The sequence below is a fragment of the Phyllostomus hastatus genome, unplaced genomic scaffold, assembly GCF_019186645.2.
Source record: "Phyllostomus hastatus isolate PE091 unplaced genomic scaffold, TTU_PhHast_1.1 phas_contig_40, whole genome shotgun sequence".
In the NCBI taxonomy this organism is placed as follows: Eukaryota; Metazoa; Chordata; class Mammalia; order Chiroptera; family Phyllostomidae; genus Phyllostomus; species Phyllostomus hastatus.
Genome location: NW_025333872.1, coordinates 60,018,343 through 60,039,444, shown reverse-complemented (window position 1 = coordinate 60,039,444; position 21,102 = coordinate 60,018,343). Strand labels below are relative to the sequence as shown.

At 36.1% G+C, this 21,102-nt stretch overlaps 1 protein-coding gene across 1 annotated transcript; it reads left to right on the top strand.

The window, feature by feature from the left end:
• Positions 1–1,916: 1,916 nt before the first annotated feature.
• On the top strand, positions 1,917–19,683 carry TUBE1 (tubulin epsilon 1). The gene is made up of 12 exons (XM_045844022.1): positions 1,917–2,019; positions 2,120–2,193; positions 2,791–2,843; positions 5,055–5,112; positions 8,051–8,166; positions 9,436–9,557; positions 13,038–13,225; positions 13,394–13,569; positions 14,356–14,496; positions 17,992–18,132; positions 19,012–19,186; positions 19,523–19,683. Exons 1-12 carry the CDS (start codon positions 1,995–1,997, stop codon positions 19,679–19,681), a joined length of 1,428 nt encoding a protein of 475 aa, XP_045699978.1. The 5' UTR covers positions 1,917–1,994; the 3' UTR covers positions 19,682–19,683.
• The last annotated feature ends 1,419 nt before the right edge of the window (positions 19,684–21,102 follow it).

Below are 21,102 nucleotides of genomic sequence, written 5' to 3'. Positions count from 1 at the left end.
ATACTCTACTATTGTGTGGGCAAGTTCTTCTTTTCCACTTATCCGAAACTTGTTCTTCCACTTACAGCTAGAGCATGAAAGTTAAGTCATATTTTCCTTTTCATTGTGTTTTTATTAGAGGAAGTACTATATTAGCAAGAATTCCCCTAAGCTGTGTGTAGCTTTCCAGGATGACCTGGGTTCTACTTGCTCTTCTGAGAGTAGGTTGAATATCTTAAATGAGGTCTCAGTTCATTTATTAGGACTGAATTCAACTGCAGGATACGCTCAGATTTATGACTTCAGTGTGGACTCCTGGAAAACATAAATTCTATCTTAAATCTTTTTTGCCTCTACTGAGGTCCTGAAGTAGTGGTATGCAAGGTTCTACCTTCATTTTTAAACAGAATTGCCTCTCAGTCTTATTCTCTCCAGGATAAAGTTATTAATGAGACTTGTTAGGGCTTTCTTAATTTAACTTCATTCCCATGTAAGATCTCTGGAGAATAATGACTGGGAGAGAACCACAGCATGTGCGGTAGAGCTCTGCAGAGGCCAGAATACCAGAGAAGATGGAACCATAGATCACCGACTCACACCTACAAACATCACTGTCTACAAACTGAACCAAACTTTGCAAACTTTGGAAGCCCCAGACTTTGGGATTTCAACAACAAGACTTAAAGTGAAATGTTGGAGGTGCCACATTGCACCTCCACCGCTGACTCCACTGACTTCACTAAAAGGTAGTTAAGAGTAAAATCCAGCAATTACAAAAAAAACTGATTAAAAGTTGCCTATTAATCACAAAAGATTTAAGTACTAAGGTGAAAAACATCCAAATATAAATGTGGGAAAGCCTCAATGCCATGAACCACCATTGCAACTTCAAACTTAACAACTATCAGAAAAACATGGTCACAACTATTATTTGTCCTGGTGAAGTAAAGTGTTCCTAATACCACACATTAATTGCACATATACTTTAACTTTTTTTTATGAAGACTTCCTAGAATTTTAGAGCTCCTCCAAATTTTTGTGGAAAATATTAATTTCATTTCAGATTGAGTTCTTGGTTGAAATCTCATCCAAGTTTATCAATAAGGGTTTACAGTATTCAATGTTTGACAATTTTAAGGAGTTAGTAATTTTAAGGAATGTATTATTTTTCGATCTTTTCTTTCTTTTACCCGTCTAAGCACTGTATATGAATCAAATGCCTAGTTTTAATTTCATCTCTCTCAACAGCCTTCTGTTGACTCATTTACACCCTCTTCCACTGAATCCTACTGCATTTAGCACCACACAATGTTTTAAGTCACAATTACTTAACTACTTCGTGTGTATCTTCAATTAGATTGTAACTTGCTTGGAATCTATGTCTTAACTTCTTTTGTACAGGCCCCCCAGAGGGCCTGTACGCTAATGTTGAAAATCTACAGCTTTGACAAACACTGATTGGGTCTCTAAAGCGCCATTTTGCAAACCACCAAGTTTCGGTTGCACCTTGCCACGCCTACTAGTCTGAGGTTTCTTTGTGCTCACCAATCTTCGTTTTCTATTTAGAACAAAGGGCTTGTTGGACAGAGACACTAACGCACCGACCCGAGGAACCTGCAAGAAGGGAATTTGACCCGCTGCGCAGGGTGTTGAGCCTGTAAACGAAGGCTAAACCTCTAAGGAGAGCCCACCAACAGTTTTAAAGACACATGTTTTAAAATCCTACTCAAAGCTGAGTTACCCTCCAGTTACCCTGGCCTCGGGTGCTGCAGATGCTAAAAGATGTTGATAAGGCAGCGAGGAGCTAAGGTCCGAGACCCTGTCGCTATGGTAACAACCAGACGCAGGCGCACTTGGCGGCCTTCGAGTGAGAACCTAGAGAGTGGCGACGGCAGCAACTTGCGACAGCAGAGTGACTTACGGCTGCCCCGCCCCCGGGAAGCTCTGTGGGCGGGCCGAGGAAATACGAAAGGTAGCGCGGGCTCTCGCGGGCCCTGTGCAGGCTGACCCGCAGTATGACCCAGTCGGTGGTCGTACAGGGTAAGCTGAACCGGGAGGGTGAGGACCCAGCCGGCGCTGGGCCCAGGGTCCTTGTTAGCCGCCTAATGTCTGCTCCTTTTCTTCCTCTCCCGGATCGCAGTCGGCCAGTGCGGAAACCAGATCGGCTGCTGTTTCTGGGACTTGGCGCTGAGGGAGCACGCTGCGGTCAACCAGGTACCCGCCCTGCCTCCGGACAGCCCTCCTTGCCTGTCACCGCGAAATTTCCTCTATTGAGCTTTTACCTGATGGATATTCGTTGTATCGGACCTTATCAGCAAAGAGCAAACGTTTTTAAATGTATATTGACAATAGACACATAATAAACTGAACTGGCAGAGACGTTTCCCTAATTCTCAGGGTCTCATCTTTATCAGCATTCTTGTGAAGACAAATGAGATAGTATATGTGAAAACACCTTGTAAATAGTTAACGTGTGGTATTCCTTGATTGTAAAAAAGGCAACTTGTGGTATTCCTTGATTTAACCAATCAGCATTGAAAATGATCACCAAGAATTCAGAGGAAGCTCTCATTTGATTCTGCAGTCCTATGAGGACGTCAACACCCTTCCTTGAATTTAAGTCATAGGTCTCAGGGCATTACTCTTCTGTAGATCGGAAGAATCAGTCAAAGCATTTTATGATAATTTGCTTTTACTTATCTAACCACACATCAGCCTTTACAGAATTATGGTGTTATTAAATTGAAAGGACTTCATTTGGGAAAGAGGCAAAACTTAATCAAACGTTGTAAATATTTTCTTTCTTTTTAGAAGGGAATTTATGATGAGGCAATAAGCAGCTTCTTTAGAAATGTGGATACCAGGTAAGTTGGTGTTAAAGTCTATCACATACTGCAGTGATTTTCAGCTAGTATTCCGTGGCATATTGGTGTGCTGCAAGAATTTTTAAAACATGCAATAACTGACTACTTGGTCAGGGGCACTGACCTCTTTTTCCCTTAAATTATCAAATGAAAAAAATGACAACAGCCAACACAACATAGCCATCTGGTGTGAATGAATCAAAATCATACCTATTATTTTTTGCCTGATCAGCAAAAAATACATTTTTGGTGTGCCACAGAATTTTAGTAATTAGTTTAAGTGCCATGAGATGAAAAAATGTCAAAATCGCTGACATAGCATAATGATACTTTTCATGTCAACAGATTGGACCAGAATTCTTCAAAGGATAAAAAAACAGTTGGTAACTGTAAAGTTGTCTGGCTTTTTTGTTTGCTTTTTTCATTAAAATCATATTTCTCAGCCCTGGCTGGCGTAGCTCAGTGAATTGAGCGTGGGCTGGGAACCAAAGTGTCCCAGGTTCGATTCCCAGCCAGGGTACATTCCTGGGTTGCAGGCCATAACCCCCAGCAACCGCACATTGATGTTTCTCTCTCTCTCTCTCCCCCTCCCTTCCCTCTCTAAAAATAAATAAATAAATAAAATCTTTTTAAAAAATCATATTTCTCATTCTCATTAATATTCTCATATCATTCTTCAGAGCAGGACAACAGGTTTTCTTTTGACTATATTAAGTAGCAAAAAGAAGCTTTAGTGTTCCTTCTTTTAACTTGACCTGTAAATAAAGTTTCACTTAAAAGGAGTGCTGAAAAGTGCTCCTAGGGTATCTTCTTAATGCATCCTGTAATGGCTAACTTTTGAAAGAAAAATATATGGTTTACATTTATGTTATTCATGGTTAGGAATATTGGCTCTATGAGTAGAATGTGTTGAAAGGGAGAATGCTGTCAGATTACTTTTGTTTATTTAATACAGGGTACATGTAGTTATATATCTCTATCTGAAAGTAATTTGACATTCAAGGTTTGTTCATAAGCTCTTTTTTTTTTTTTTAATCCTTACCCAAGGATATGTTTATTGATTTTGGAGAGAGAGGAAGGGAGAGAGAAAGAGAATAACATCAATGTGAGAGAAACATTGATGTGAGAGAGAAACATTGATCTGTTGCCTCCTGTATATACCCTGACCAGGGTATGAACTCACAACCTAGGTATGTGCCCTGACCCGGGATCAAACCTGCAACCTTTTGGTGTACAGGAGGATGTTCCAACTGACTGAATCTGGCCAGGGCTCTTGATAAGCTTTCAATCTTAAATTATTAAGTTCATGCATCTTCAAAACACTTAAAGCTAAATTGGTGGGCTTGAACTGAAAAATGCATACTTAATATCTAATTTGAATTAGTTGGTTGGGTATTTGCGGAAGTTATCTCCAAGTTAGTCCTCCACTTGGTGAATTCTAGAGTCTGATCCTTAGGCTTGCAAACCTTGTTGACAACTTGAGAATGGGTCCAGTGCTGTCTAGTACAGGCAGATACACCAAACTAGAGGCAGAAAGTCAATGTCTTCAAGTCTGTCACAGTCTGTGTCACATCTCACCTTGGCCATTATAGTGTGAATGCAGGTAGTATATAAACAAATGGGTATAGGTGTTGATACATGTTTAGTTATAACAGGAAACCTTGTTAATGGTGGTTTAAGTGATATGGATATCCAGTTACTTCAGATACAAATAAATCAGGAAATTGAATGTTCTAGGTTTGGAGAAGTGCCTTAAAGACCAAGATTCTGTCTATCGTTTCATTATTCTTAGTGTGTTGACTTTTTGCCTCCATGTTTATTACCTTACAACTGAAATGGCAGCCTCCAATCTAGGAATCACATTCATGTTCATGTTCAAGGTAGGAAAATGGAAGAATTAGCACCAACTGCATCTCCTTTTTACTAGAAAAGCTTCCCAAAATACCTTTCTCTTCTCATTTGACAGAACTGAATTACATGGGCAGCACTAACTACAAAGGAAGCCAGGGAAATAAGTCCCTCACTTTTTTAGCCTAATGGGAGGTAGGCAAGGGAGATGATTTGGAATGGTGACTCCTGTTTTATCTTTTGTGTCTGTCTCACCTGGCCTATAAGTGGCTTTATTATATAAATGGAAGTCAACTTCAATACCTGATAGCTCTAATAGCCATGGAAGATCTTACAATTTTTTCCTTATTTTTTATCTTTCAGAGTGGTTGGTGATGGTGGCAGTATTTCCAAGGGGAAAATTTGTTCTTTAAAAGCACGAGTAAGATATATACACTTGGCATCTTTCATTGCATGTGTTTTTAAAATAACCATATTTCTGTAATAATCATGACAGTAAAATTTAAATTTTCGAATGAAAAAAAGTACTTACTAAGCCACATTTAATATAATTAAGCGGACATTTGTGTCTGCCTGAAACTTTAGGGGGAATATTTTGTGCTTAAAGTAAAAACACTGCATATTTACCATTTTTTCCTAAATCTTTCAGAAGAAATATGTCTAGATAAATGATGAAACATTTCTTAACTCTTGCATTATTATGTATTAAGTACAGACCTCCTGAACAAAAGTATTTTCAGTCAGTAGCCCATTCATTCCAACAACACTTCTTTTCAGTGATTGTCTGTCTACAACAAACTTTTTTTCCAGTTATTGATTAGTAACCTTTGACTTTAACACAAGTTTAGATGCCAAGGAAGTGACTGAGGTGATAAGGATCAGATCTGGAGTACTGGCTAAAAGAATGGAAAGCAGTAGTGTTGTACCTGGGAACCATTTTGTATCTTTGTTGTCCTTGAAAAACAAATTTAGGACAGAGACCATCTGCTTGTAGGCTATCAGCATAATTAATCAACACTTGGTATATTCCATGCCATAGACAGTGCTAACATCCCAGTCCAGATCTTACACAGAAAAAGAAATGTTGACATTTCCTAGACTGCTCCCAATTTGAGCTCTTTCCTACTGCCATGTCAGCAGGCAAGGCGGAGGAAACTATTGGAAAAGAATACATCAGTGTGTTTCTGTAGGCTTTGATTTGTCCTAGAAGGTGCTCTTCCACTTCTCCTTGGGAGCCATTGGCATTACAGGGCTGTGATCACTGAGGAGCCTAGGCTTCAGAAGATAACTTGGTGGTTGGGCCCCTCCACTGTCTCAAGGATCTGAAGTTGAGGCAAATACTCAGAACTGGGTAAATTTTATGTTACAATTAAGGGAATGCTCAATGCCAGGAGGCTATCCCCAGGTGGCTCCGGAAGAAAATAAGAAACATCAAATTCTGGAACTGTGGTGACACCAGACTTGGAATTGCTAAGCAAGGAACCCAGAGTCATTTCTCCTAATTTTAATTAATTTCCAAGAAAAAATCAGAAGAGTTATGTACTCCGTCAGGATTTTAATGCTAAGTGACTTTAAGGATTTTTAAATCCTTAAAGGATTTAAGGATAAAGGATTTAAAAATCCTTAAAGGATTAAGGATTTTAATGTGAAGTGATGATGCTTCCAAAACTGACATTGAAGTGCTTGAATGTCAGCCTGTTTTCTGTTTGCTGCTGCTTTTGCCAGGTTGCAGTAATGGAGGGTATGGCCCAAACATGTTTAATCTCAGTCACCATTTCAGAGACAGTAACTAAATGGTTTCTTCAGGCCCCCCAAAAATGTTTAATCTTCCACAAATGATTTCAATAAATCTATTTGGAATAAGGCCACTATATGGTAAAAATTGCATATTCTTAAAAATCTCTAAAATTAGCAGTAAATACCCCTATATTGCCTTGTCTATGTAGGGCATATGTATATTTATTATTGTATGTAAAGGAGCACATTTATAAATAATTTTAGAGTTTTTCTAATATACTGCTATAATATACTAATACTGTGTCAAATAGTATTATACAATTAAAATACAATGTTTCTAATATACTGTGTAATACTATTTTAATTGCCAGCTTACAATAAAATAATTAACTACATAAATAGTTAAATTCACAAATTGTAACTCCACTGAAGTCAGTATTCTAGAAATATCAAACTTGACTCTCTTTCTTCAATAAGATGGTACAGCATATAGTTCAGTGGTTAGGAGTCAGTATTCTGCACCCTGGCTAGCCAGGTTTGAATCTCTGCTCTACCGCTTACTAGCTGGGTGATCATTGCCAAGTTATTTAACTTTTCTAGGCCTCAGTTTCCTCAATGTGTAAAGCAGGGATAGTTATAGTACCTATACATAGGGTTGTGAGGTTAGATGGGGTGGTACATGTAAGTACTTAGAATAGTGGTATATGTAGTAAGTGCTGAACATTAATGATCACAAGGGCTAAAAATGCCCATAAACCAGGCACTTTTCTCTATGACAGTGAATTAGTGTTAATAGCTTTATAGTATACCCTAAGATTATTTCAGAATGTTTTCTTCAGCTTTGCTGTATCTACTTAACTACTGCTTCCCCTCACTATAGAAAATATGGGAAGTAAAGCACAAGACAGTGCAGGTACAGGGTATACAGTGTCCTTGCCAATCTATCTCTGCTTATATTTTGCTGTATTTCCTTCCAGTCTTCTTTATTCTTTCCATAATTAATTCTATGTTTTATATTCTATTTTTCCTCTTAGTAATGGAGATTCTCTCCTATGTCAGTAAAGTTTGTGGTAATGAATTAGATTATGAGTTACTTGGGGGAGGACTCTGTAGTCATCTTTGGCATCTACCTAGCACTTTGGCTTTGCACACTTACTGGCTTTAATTGGACAATTTTTGTGATTCGGGCAGCATGGTCACGCCTAGTGAGCAAATGCATTAATGCACCCTCCATTGAGAATTTTCTCTGGTTAAGATTACTTTATACATTTCTGAGACCATGTTCTCAAGAAATTTAGTCACATAGACACATGAATGAAAGAATAGTTAGAAAATCAGTTGAGGGGATTATTTAGTTCCTCCCCCGCCCCCCGTCCCCCCTTGATAATTTTGAGTATGGTAAGACTTTTGAATCTATCTTTTACTGGGTTTCACCTTTCAAGCAGAGTGAAATTATTTCTTAATTTTTATATCAGAGCCTACATAAAGATTTAAATAAAGATGTGATTAAGCTTAAATTATAAAAAGAACAATGCAGCTTTTAGCTCCTAAGTTATTTTCATTTACAGAGTGACTAACTCTAAAGAAAAATATGCTGATTCAATTTTATTTCTGTTCCTCAGGCCGTCTTGATTGACATGGAGGAAGGGGTAGTAAATGAAATTCTGCAGGGACCTTTGAGAGATGTATTTGATAGCAAGCAGCTCATCACGGATATTTCTGGCTCAGGGAATAATTGGTGAGAATATGCTAAACATTAAAATGAGCAGTATTTCCTTCACTCTAATAGGTTCCACTGACATGAAATCAGAATGCAACTTGCCATACCTAATTCTAGGCCTTTCAGCCATCATCTTTTCCTTGATAAATGGTAGTGTTTCAGAATTTTTAGAAGTCCCCTATATTCTACTTCTTTCTCATTGTTTTAAGAAAAAAGTGAATCATGAAAAATTGATTTGCTAAATTCCCTTGTTGTCAATTGAATCTTGCATAATGCTAAATAGTGAAAAGTTATAAGTAGTTTTATAAACAGTTCACTTACCTATATTATTTGACTCTCAAGTTCAACCGCTGGTCAGATTTAATAGAATTGTCACAGAGATGCCAGCCAGACCAGTGTCCCAGCATTCAAGCTCAGCCCAAGGCTCTGTTTGGCCCCTAATTACAATTGCTGTGCCTCCGTAACAGTAAAAAGCTCCAACGGTGATCATTTAAATTTTTACATTTAGACTTGTTTAAAACTTCAGTAGCTCCTTGCTGTTTGTAAATCTAATATTTATTATTTTATTAATAACTAATTGCACTCCATCCCTTGAGTTCATAATGTGTAGCGATGTATAATTTTACTAAAGCATGAATTTGAATCTTGTGTTCTGGGAGAGTCTCTTGGGGAAAACCAGTCACTAAATAAGTGAGTCCACCTGACCACCCAGTTGGCTTTTCTCTGATCCTGAATAACTTATTCTGTAACTTTTGAGTTACACCTGACTGCATATTGTGAGAAAATCATGCTTATTTTTTAGTTCATCGTAGTGCTACTTGCAAATTTAGGCAGGTAAAAGGCTTGCGGATCCTGATGAATATTAGTTTTCTACTGTGTGCCCTTTCATCTAGTAATAACATGATGTGACCAGTGCTTTTCTCCTTTTAAACAAAAGCTTTAAAATTTTTTGTCTTTCTGCTGACCATGTTGTGACCACATTCTGCTTTTTATATATAAAAGTCACTGCAATTATAGTTCTTTAAATGGAAATGAGAAAAACTGTATAACTAAAATCTTTTGTTGTAATTATAGCTTAAGAAAAAATAAGAAAAATTTAGAAAACCATAGTTTACTATCCATCAATAATGATCTATATCTTATCAGGATATCTAAGGATTATACACATATATTTGCAAAATTTTCTACCTAGTATCTTTGAGATATGATTTATTGATATGAATCAGGACTCAGAAATAAAATCTTGAAATACAAGGAATTTCTTTAAGCCTATATTCTTTTTTTCAGGGCTGTGGGGCACAAAGTGTTTGGCCATCTTTATCAAGAGCAGATTTTAGAGAAACTCAGAAAGTCGGCAGAGCACTGTGATTGTTTGCAGTGTTTTTTTGTAATACATTCCATGGGAGGAGGTAAAGCTGTTCATTTATTTGCCTGTAACAATATGAAAGTGAAAGTGGGAGCTCATTTGTAAACATAAGTCTTGTTTTCCATCCCATGCCTGATAGAGAACTGTTAAGGGCATGTGTGTTTATGAATGTGTGTACATTTTTATCTTAATTTATTAAAGTGTGTCACTAGTACCATTTAAAAAAATACACCCTTTTAAGAGTTAATACAAAAAAGTCAGTAGAATGGAATCTGAAATTTTTCTTCTACGTTTAGTTTATTTTGTAAATTTCCAGCTACATTTCAGTATATATGAGCTTTTGGGAAATGCTGACTTTCTCCTAAGAGTTTGCTTGTGCATTCTTTATCCTAACTAGAGCTAAGTATTTCTGGCATATTCACAGGTAGAATTGTAAAAGACTATCCTTTCTATAACTACCTACAAAACTTTGTTGTGTTCAGTAAGTAAAAGAAATCATTTTAGTGAACCTTCAGTCATTCCTCACGTGGTAATGAATCGCCTTGGCCTATAACAAATGATCTGCATGGCCCCCTTTCCTGGGGATCCTGTACTGTGCAAGTGAATCTTTTGCTCCCTGTTCCATGAAATAGAAACAGATCATAATATGCTAATTTCATAATAGGATTAGGTGATTTTAAAAGAAAAATTTGCCATGCTTTTCCTTCAAGCTGAGATTAAGATTTTATATTCAGCAGGTTATATACAGTTGACTTTTTATAGATATCCATTATTCATTGTGATCCATTTTACAATTAAAGTCACAATTGCTATGTAACCATGCTTATGGAAGACCATCATAATCATTAAATTAAGAACCAAATGTTTTTGTACTAGTATAATTAACATGTAAGTTTGAGTTTTTCCAAAAAGCAATTTGAATTATAGTTCATTTTGGTGCCTTTTTAATCCCTCTATTACTCAAAATCTCAGAATATTATAACTCATAATTCACTGAAAATAACAAAAATATTTGAAATAATACTGAAGGTAAAAAATGGAGGTCTCCTTTCCCACATTCACTCCCTGGTGTCTCTCCTCACAGGTTACTAAGCTGACAATGTCATTCTTCCAGATTTTTTCTATGACTTTTAGAAGTATGCACGTGCTGTGTTTTTACAAACAAGATTATGCAATATGTATTATTCTGTAATTTTTTCACTTTATGTTTTTCCCAAATGTCTTTCATTATCAGCTGTCTCATAGAATTCAATTGCATAAATAGGTAACAATTGTGAAAGTGAGTCTTCATTGATGGATGTTCATTTGGGGTGTTTAGTTATCACAATCCCCAGTGAACATCTGGTACATACGTCTCTGTTCATTTGTGCCACTATAGCTGTAGGCAATATTCCTAGAAAGGAAAGGGAGATCAAAGAATATGTACATTTTAACTTTTGACTGATTACTAAATATCTTACATTATTGCACCAATCCATATTATTAGCAACAATTTATAAAAGTTTACTTCCCCACACTTATCACCATCACAAAGTATTATGAGACATAAATCTAATATGTTCAAAATTATATTGTTTTAAATTGCATTCCTTTAATTAGAAGACAAGTTGAGCATCTTCACATCTATTTTCCACTTGGTTTATCTTGAGTTAGATATTTATATACTTAGCCCATTTGTTAGTGCATTCCTATTTTTTTGGTTGTTGATTTGTGAGACCTCTTTATTAAAGAAATTTAGTCCTCCATCATATGTGTTGAAGACTTTTTCTTAGTTTGCCTTTTTATTAGTTTATGGTTTCTTTATATATGTATAGAAATTTTGCTTATTTTTCATGGAATCAAAATTGTCTTTTCTATAATGGCTTTGGTTTTGTATAATGCTTAGAAATTCCTTCTCATTAAAGATTAACCAAAAAAATCCCCCTCACTTTCATCTAGAATTTTTAACACCATAGAATCTTACTACTTATCTATATGTGTTAGAGCATTGGCTTTTAACTTCTTTTTAATCAGAACAGCATGAAATATATTTTACATCACAACCAAACACACACACAAACATATACAAACAGAGGACTCAAAAAACATTACCACCTATACCACATGCAACACATTGGTATTTCTACTATTTAAAAAAACAAAATAGTGGTCCTAACCTAATAAATTAGTTTCATAGACCACTATTAGTTCACAACCCAGTTTAAAAAACATCAGCTTAGAATACTCTAGTTTTACCTCTTCAAAGTTCTTAAAAATTTCTGAATTTATTTAAATGTAACTATGTGTCAGAAAGTTATCTGAAAGGGATTCCTAGAATTTCTGCTTTTAAATAAATAGTAAAAAAAAAGTTTCCTACTTGAAAATATTGTAAATTCAAGGTAGTAATGATCAATTTCAAACAATTTTAACTTAGTGTTTAAGTTGTTTAAGTCATGATAGTATTCTTCATGATTAAGTATGTTGAGGTCTGTCCAGAAAGTATCCATCTGAGTAATATGAAAAATAGAGGCATTTATTGAAGAGGATAAAAGATACAAGAAACATTGTATATAGGACAATGATACCTCAGTCCCCTTCAAAGTAGGCACTTTGGGACCTCACACAGTTCTCCCAGTCATCATCAGCTGCCCTATCATATTTTCCTGAATCTCATTGACAGTCTGAAATCTTTTCCCTTTCAAAGGTGATTTTAGTTTTGGGAAAAGCCAGATGTAGCAGGGCACCCAATCTGCACTGTAGGGGGACTGAGTCACCTGGGTGATTTGATGTTTCTCCAAAAACTCTGCACAAGACATGATACATGAGCAGGCACATTGTCATAATGAAGCTGCCAATCACCAGTTGCCCATAGCTGCAACATTCTGAGTCATCCAAATGGTCTCCATGGAGGAATGTTCAAGCTTAAAGCAAAATTTGATGCACATTTGTTGCTCTACTTGCTTACTCATTCTGAATGTGATAGCCACACAGTACACATGCTCACTCAATAGCATCTCCCACCCCCACTGACTATTACAGTGAGGTCATCATTGTTCATGCATGCGCATTCCAGTCCACTCGTCTTGGCTGTCGGGTTATATTGATGTTGCACAAACGGTTCTTGTTACATTAACAATGGCTGAACTTTTTCTGGACAGACCAAAATGTTAGGATAGTTTTCATTTTTTATAGTTGTCTAATATCAAGTGTAGACTGAATGCTGTCTTGTTTGAATTTTTTATCCTTCATTCAGTTCTTTTGGCATAATAGAGATACAACTTAACTGTGAAAACAAGTGAAATACAGAAAGCCCTCCCAACCTCACAGTAAGAATCAACAGATTGAATTTAGAACTTCAATCCTCACTACCCATGTTGTCTTCATTTCCTTATTTGAAATTAGATTAGATAATGTATAATCACAGGTGTAAGTTGAAAATTAAAAGTTCTTAATATATATTTCTACAAAAAAGTAAAATTCCGAGTTCCTCACAGTTATATTCTGAACCATTTATGCTGGTTTTTTTTTGAAATTCAACCCTCAGGAACAGGATCTGGACTTGGCACATTTCTTTTAAAGGTGCTTGAGGATGAATTCCCAGAAGTATACAGATTTGTGACTTCAATTTATCCTTCTGGTGAGGATGATGTCATAACTTCACCTTACAATAGCATCTTGGCAATGAAGGAACTCAATGAGCATGCAGACTGTGTGTTGCCCGTTGACAACCAAGTAAGAAATGACATTGTAATTTATGGACATATGCATATACAGTCATTCCTGTGTTACGCTTATGTGTTTATAAGTTTAAATTGTTTTTCTTTCTCTTTCCTTCTTGGTAAAATGTCATCTATATCCACTCTTCTTAATAGCTTCTCTCCAATATTTTTCTTTTAAAAGTCTTTATTTGACATCATTAGCAAAATTGACCTCATGGTGAATTCCGGAAAGTTGGGTACAACTGTAAAGCCAAAGAGTCTGGTTACCTCAAGTGCTGGGGCTTTTAAAAAGCGGCAGGAAAAGCCCTTCGATGCCATGAACAACATCGTGGCAAATTTGCTGCTCAACCTAACGAGGTAATCCTAATGATGGTGTTCACTGTGCGTTTGAGGATGTTGGCAATAGCATTTTGTTTTTAGTTATTCTAAATTGTCAGAGCTTCTTTCATTTTTATTTTGTCTACTGGTTTCAAATCTTACTGTGATAGACCAGTATTTTAATTTCTATGACTCCAAAGGAGCATTTGCCCAGATATAGTCCGTGGTGTGTTACTAGGTGTTAATATAATAAAAGGTTTTATCATAGATACACTGGAGAAACACTTGGTTAGACAAAAGTAAACATTATTTTTGCTGTGGAACATCTTAATCTATAAAACCAGTTAATCTGTACCTTGTCATTCACTGATCCACAATATTTCCTTGTCTTTGATCTAAAAGATTATCTTGGCATTATTCCAAAATATAGAGCTTATTAAGCAGATGCCTGAGGAATTTAGTGAAGATTACAGAATAAATAAATAATTATTGACGCGTATGTGTTTAACTAGGTCTATAGTCTGTTTTTAGTAAGATATTTTTATATATGTAATGAGCAACTGTAATGCTGTGTTGGTTATGCTTCAGATAAGCCAGAAGTAAGAGTTACTATAGAAGTTGTATTATACTTTAAATATATTTATACATCATGTTCATAATACTAAATTTCACTAATACAGGGGGAAAAATATATGTTCTCTACTGAAGAACAGGGTATGAAAGTATTTAATATTTAAGAACATGCCTGCTGAATAAATCAAGCTACATTTAAAGTGTTTAACTATACAATTAATTTTTTCTCATGCTTTACTGTTAATTTTTTAGTTCTGCAAGGTTTGAAGGATCCCTTAATATGGACCTTAATGAAATCAGCATGAATTTAGTTCCTTTTCCTCAGCTGCATTATCTTGTGTCAAGCCTAACACCTCTGTATACACTGGCAGATGTTAACATTCCTCCTCGAAGGTGAGCTGTAGTAACTTTATTCCAGTTACTTGAGAACTTGAATTACCTTTTTAAAAAATGTAAGAGAAAAGTTTATAATAACTCTACTTCTTCATATCATTTTTTTATGAGAAATATATAAAATACAGTTGATGACAGCCATTTTTCCATTGTATGAATGTGTCTTTATTTAGGAGTCATTGTTTAAAAAAATCTGTATTAAACTGTTTGAAATTAAATCTAATAATTAAATATCTAAGCTTATGAAAATTAATATATAAGATTTAAGGGCCTTGAAGTTTGACATACTTAAGTCTGAATACAGTTCTCTCACTAGTAGCAAGTTTGCCACTATTTTTGTTTTTCTTTTCTTAATATAGTTTATTGATTATGCTATTACAGTTGTCCCATTTCCCCCCTGCACTCCGCTCTACCCTGCACACCCCCTCCCACCCACATTCCCCCCTTTAGTTCCTGTCCATGTGTCATAAGTTCTTTAGCTTCCACATTTCCCATACTATTCTTACCCTCCCCCTGTTTATTTTCTACCTACCATCTATGCTACTTATTCTCTGTACCTTTTCCCCTTCTCTCTTCCTCCCACTCCCCTGTTGCTAACCCTCCATGTGATCTCCATTTCTGTGGTTCTGTTCCTGTTCTAGTTGTTTGCTTAGTTTGTTTTTATTTTTGTTTTAGGTGTGGTTGTTAATGATTGTGAGTTTGCTGTCATTTTACTGTACATGTTTTTTATCTTCTTTTTCTTAGATAAGTTCCTTTAACATTTCATATAATAAGGGCTTGGTGATGATGAACTCCTTTAACTTGACCTTATCTGAGAAGCACTTTATCTGCCCTTCCATTCTAAATGAAAGCTTTGCTGGATAGAGCAGTCTTGGATGGAGGTCCTTGTCTTTCATGACTTGGAATACTTCTTTCCAGCTCCTTCTTGCCTATAAGGTCTCTTTTGAGAAATCAGGTGACAGTCTTAGGGGAACTCCTTTGTAGGTTACTGTCCCCTTATCTCTTGCTGCTTCTAGGATTCTCTCCTTCGTTTTAATCTTGGGTAATGTAATTATGATGTGCCTTGGTGTGTTCCTCCTTGGGTCCAACTTCTCTGGGACTCTCTGAGCTTCCTGGACTTCCTGGAAGTCTGTTTCCTTTACCAGATTGGGGAAGTTCTCCTTCATTATTTGTTCAAGTAACTTTTCTACTTATGGCTCTTCCTCTTCTCCTTCTGGCACCCCTATGCCAGATGCCCTATTTTTCAGATGTTGGAATGTTTAAAGATGTCCTGGAGGTTCCTAAGCCTCTCTTCATTTTTCTGAATTCTTATTTCTTCATTCTGTTCTGATTGAATGTTTCTTTCTTCCTTCTGGTCCATACCGTTGATTTGAGTCCCAGTTGCCTTCGCATCATTGTTGGTTCCCTATGCATTTCCCTGTGCATTTGCCTTTATTTCACTTAGCATAGCCTTCATTTTTTTCATCTAATTTGCAACCAAATTCAGCCAAATCAGTGAGCATCCTGATCACCAGTGCTTTGAACTGTGCATCTGATATGTTGGCTATCTCTTCATCGCTTAGTTGTATTTTTTCTGGAGCTTTGATCTGTTCTTTTGTTTGAGCCGTTTTTTTGGTCTCAACACGTCTGTTACATAGTTAGGGGCAGAACCTTAGGTATTCACCAGGGTGGGGCAACCCACTTTGCTGCGTTGTGATGCTGTGTGGGAGGGAGGAGTCTGAGAGGGAACAGTGGCGCTTGCTCCACTCTCTGCTGGATTTCAGTCACTTCCCCTGCTTCCCCCAAGCAATCTGGGCCCTTCTGGTGCTGGTTCCCAGGTGGGTGGGTTTGTGTATGTTCTAGGACCCTGTGGGTTTCTCCAGCAAACTCTCCTGTGAGGTTGGAGTCTCTCCCGGAACCTCAATCCCCACAGGTGTTTTCAGTTGATGTTTTGAGGCTTTATTTTCCCATGCTGGAACCCTGGGTTGCTCAGTCTGTCTGGCTCCCCAGTTTCGCCTGGTTTATCTGCAAATGTGGGACTGCCCAGTCCACCAGACCCCTAGTGCACCTCACCCTTCCACAATCTGCCGCCTGGCTGGTTCTGCCCAGCTTCCCAACTCCACCCTTCCTACCTGTTTAGATGAATGTTTCTTTAACTCCTTGATTGTCGGACTTCCACGCAGTTCAATTTTCTGTCAGTACTGGTTTTTTGTTTCTAAATTTTTGTTGTCCTTATTTTGGTTGTGCGAGGAGGCACAGTGTGTTTACCTACACCTCCATGTTGGCTGGAAGTCTATTTTCAGTTTTGCTCATCTGTGAAAATGAGAGTCGAAGCACCCACCTCATACACCTATTAGGTGTATTAAATAATGTTAATTCTATACCTAGTTCATTTTTAGCAAGTGAAAACAATAAGTATGCGAGTGTATTTTTTTAAATTTCATATTTCTAATGTAAGTAAAGGTAAGTATCCCAATAATTATAAATGCCTGCTTAATAGTTTTTTCTATTTTGTGACAAAAGATGGATCAAGAATTAAGTTTGACCACTTGTTGTTTAGCAGTTAACCTTTTCTGGATTTCCTTGACTCCACAAAAATGCCAGAAAGCACATACACACCAAATTTTGAAACCAATAGCAAAGGATGCATGAATGCCCAAAGCTCACAATCCCCTAAGGGAGTTCTCTAATCCGTCTTGCTATAGGATAATCAGGATAGAATGTAGTCTTCATTGGAGGAGATTTTCTGTTGGTGTTCACTGCTGGGTCTCAGTAATTAGAATCGAGCTTGGTACATAGTAGACATTCAGTAAATATCTGTTGAATGGATAGGTAGCGTAGTGTGATTTCTGTAGCTCTTCTCAGACGTGATGCAAATTCAGCACAGAGCTCTGGCTAGAGATATCTAAGGATCCTAATCATGCTTGTATTGAGTTAAATGGGGCATGTTAAGGACCTGCAAGGCTGTGTACTGTTAGATGTGAACTTTATTGGTCACCCCTGTCTTCCGCTCTTTAACTCAAGGATTAAAGAATGAAGTTAAAAGACTCCATTCACTTAAAAGTCTTCCTTTTTAGGAACACTACTATAGAGTTCCATCTTTGATAAGAGAGCCTAACATTGTCCTTTGATGGTTTCCTCTTGATTATTCCTAATTTATGATGTATTTTACAGTGATAAATTAGTCTCTTAATATTGTCAGCTTTTAATTAGTTTTGATAGTTGTGATACAAGAAGTAGATAAGCATACTGAAATAAGTAATAACGACACAAGTTCCCGAAATCAGCACTTCACAGAGCTCACTAATGATACAGTTAACATTGTGTTGCTGAAATCACCAATATATTACAGAAGATTTTTATTCCGAAAAAAAAAGATGTTATATGACCTCCTCTGTGTTCATATTCCATTAAAGATTGCTGAGAAGATTACAGCACAAATTATTATCTTTCCATTTTATAGTTATACAGAGAAGATGTAATATTTTGTATAAACAGCACCTCTGATTGTTCTAGGTTGGATCAAATGTTTTCAGATGCCTTTAGTAAAGATCATCAGCTAATTCAGGCCGACCCCAAACATAGTCTGTACCTCGCCTGTGCCCTCATGGTTAGAGGAAATGTCCAGATTTCAGATCTTCGCAGAAATATTGAAAGGTTTGATTTTATATATATATATATTTTTTTTTTTTTAAGATTTTATTTATTTATTTGGGGGGGGGAGGGAGGGAGAAAGAGAGGGAGAAAAGCATGGATGTCACATGCTCCCTAAACAGGGACTAGGCCTACAAGCCAGGCATGTGTCCTGACCAGGAACAGAACCCATGACCTTGCACTTTGTGGGATGATGCCCAAGCAACTGAGCCATGCCAGCCAGGGTGGTTTTATACTTTTCTCAAGATAATTAGTTATGTGTATTGCTTATGACAGTGGTAGTATAGTGGTTAGGGTGGTCTGTTGCTGAATTCTAGCATTACCACTTAGGTAGAGTGTGAGTTTGAGCAAGCTACATAGCCTCTGTTAGCATTATTTTCCTCAAATGTAAAATAAGAATAATAATAGTACAGAGCTGTTATTTACAAGTACTAAATCATGTATGAGATGTTTTATTTCCTGAAAGTGTTAGAATACTTAACTATTATGTTTATTACCACCACTACTACCACTCCACTTCTAAGTTTCTGTTTTACTATTTATTGGCAGTCTATTTTTAGGAAAACTACTCTGTGGAATTACAAAGTGAAGAAAATGATAATACCTTCATTTCTTTCCATCCCCAGATTTTCATGTTAAGGAATATGTTTCTAGCTTTCTGAATCACCATCACAACTAATCCAATGTCCTTTTACTAAATATCCCTAATTAACTGTCCAGTTAGTAGACTGTACCACTACACTGCTCATAGTAAAAAACAGATAACTTACATTATAAACTAATGGTATCAGTAGTAGTGTCCTAGTTTAACTCATGTGGGCTGCTGTAATATGGCAGGCGTTTTTAGTACCTTAATTCTTACCATAAGTTTTTGTATCTCAGATTAAAACCTTCTCTACAGTTTGTCTCCTGGAATCAAGAAGGCTGGAAGACCAGCCTGTGTTCAGTGCCTCCCGTGGGCCACTACCATTCATTACTAGCGTTAGCAAATAACACATGTGTGAAGCCCACCTTCATGGACCTGAGAGAGAGATTCACGAGGCTCTACAAGAAAAAGGTAATTACTTATAACAGTATGTGTTTTTTTTAACTATTTATGCTATATTCCACTATATGTTTGTCTATTTAAGATGTGTTCCCAAGAATTATGTTATTACAGTGCGAGTTCTCCTATATGCTATGTTCATTGCGCTGACTGTAACTGAAGAGGGTAGGCTTACTAAGACTGTCTAAATGAGAAGTCTCATGAGTTCATAGGATTTGAGTTCTCATTTCTTTTACAAATCTGAGTGAACTATCATTTTAATAAAGAATGTTTACATTATAGGGTAGTTGTACATACTAAATTTCCTGAAAATAGTCAACATAATTCAGTTTTTTTTTAAATTTGTAGGCTCATCTTCATCACTATCTGCAAATCGAAGGGATGGAGGAAAGCTGTTTCTCAGAAGCCCTGTCATCTTTATCAGCACTCATACAGGAGTACAGCCAGCTGGACGCCACGAAAAGCATGCCCGTGGAAGATCTGCCTAGACTAAGCGTAGCCGTGTAAAACAGAAACCCAAAAGACGCTTTCACTTTTTCTTAATTTCACATGTTTTTTTTTGTCATCTTACCTTTCTGTTTCAGAATCTTTGTAATTCAGAAAGCCTGGTTTGTGTTTTTCATATTAGGAAGTATTTTCCTGTGAGAGAGTTGTTTCATTTCATGACCAGTTGTTGGTAATACCACTGTGTGAAATTAGTAAAGTCCTAGTACCTTAACTTCAAATATTGTCTTCAGAAAATTCCCTTTTTCTAAAACTGAGAGAATAGAGTCCTTCAGCATTTTACTTTATTTATAATCTCATATTTAGGCATTTATACAGTAAAAATCATGGCTTCAATAAAAATTTGTACAGATATATTTTTACATTTATTTATAATTTATGTTTTCATATTCTGTTTAAATTCTTATCATTCTTTCAAAGTAAGTACAGGGAGTTGAAAACCACAATATAAATATTTCTGTGAAATATCCACTGGCTTCAGGGATAGTTTTTATTACAACTACTGAGGTTTTGTTTCTTTGGATAATCTTGTTTGCACTGCACTCCACAATTTACACTTGTAATATATATTTGTTTTAAATTATTTTTAAGTAATGCTTTGTAATTAAGCTAGCTGATTTTGTAATAATAAATGTCCCTATTTTTGAACAGCACTACTTGTTATTGTTTTTCTTGTCACTGTACAAATGCACATTATAAAGCTTAACATCTTCCTCCAAACTTTACAGTAAATGGCTGTCATCCCCTAGTGAAAGTCTTCCAGTTACTATAATCTCCAGTTTTATCTTTAACATTTATTTATTTTTAATCATAATTTATATTTTAAATCTGTATGTGGATTTATCATTTGGAAGTAATTTTTAGGAACAAATTATTTTCAAGCTGAAATAATTCATTGTGTGCTTTCTTCAGTGTTGATTTTTTAAGGTCCTTTTATTTTCAAAGTAAGGGTACTCCTCTTGGTCTTTGTCTTGGAAATTTTGTTTTTTATAGTATTTGGTATAAAAACATTAAATTACAGTTGTCAACAGGAGCCAATGAAATTTCATTTTCTCCTTCCCAAAGAAATTGTAATGAACTGATACTCAGCACAGGGCAATGGAAATTATAAATACATATACAGTTTAAGCTTGCTCCTGTTTAAGAGTCAACCCAGAATCCTGCTCACCCTGTAATGGTTACATCTGAGCAGTAGTACCTGGGCTACATTGTTGAAGCACAGATAAAGTGTTAAATTTTAATATGCTTTTTATACATCTTTAAAATATTCCAGATTTTATAAAGTAAATGTTTTTTATACCTTGTGTGGTTTTTCCATTGTATATGGTAAATGTAGGTGGAACAAAGGATCTGTGTATTATATAATTACAAAATATATTTTAAAGTTAAAAGTTTAATTTTTTTTCAAATTTTATATATTTTTG

Excerpts from the sequence above, each read along its gene's own strand:
- TUBE1 (XM_045844022.1), top strand. The coding sequence starts at position 1,995 with ATGACCCAGTCGGTGGTCGTACAGG. Across the intron at positions 9,558-13,037 it reads AATACATTCCATGGGAGGAG|GAACAGGATCTGGACTTGGC; the intron begins GTAAAGCTGTTC and ends TTCAACCCTCAG. Across the intron at positions 19,187-19,522 it reads CGAGGCTCTACAAGAAAAAG|GCTCATCTTCATCACTATCT; the intron begins GTAATTACTTAT and ends TTAAATTTGTAG.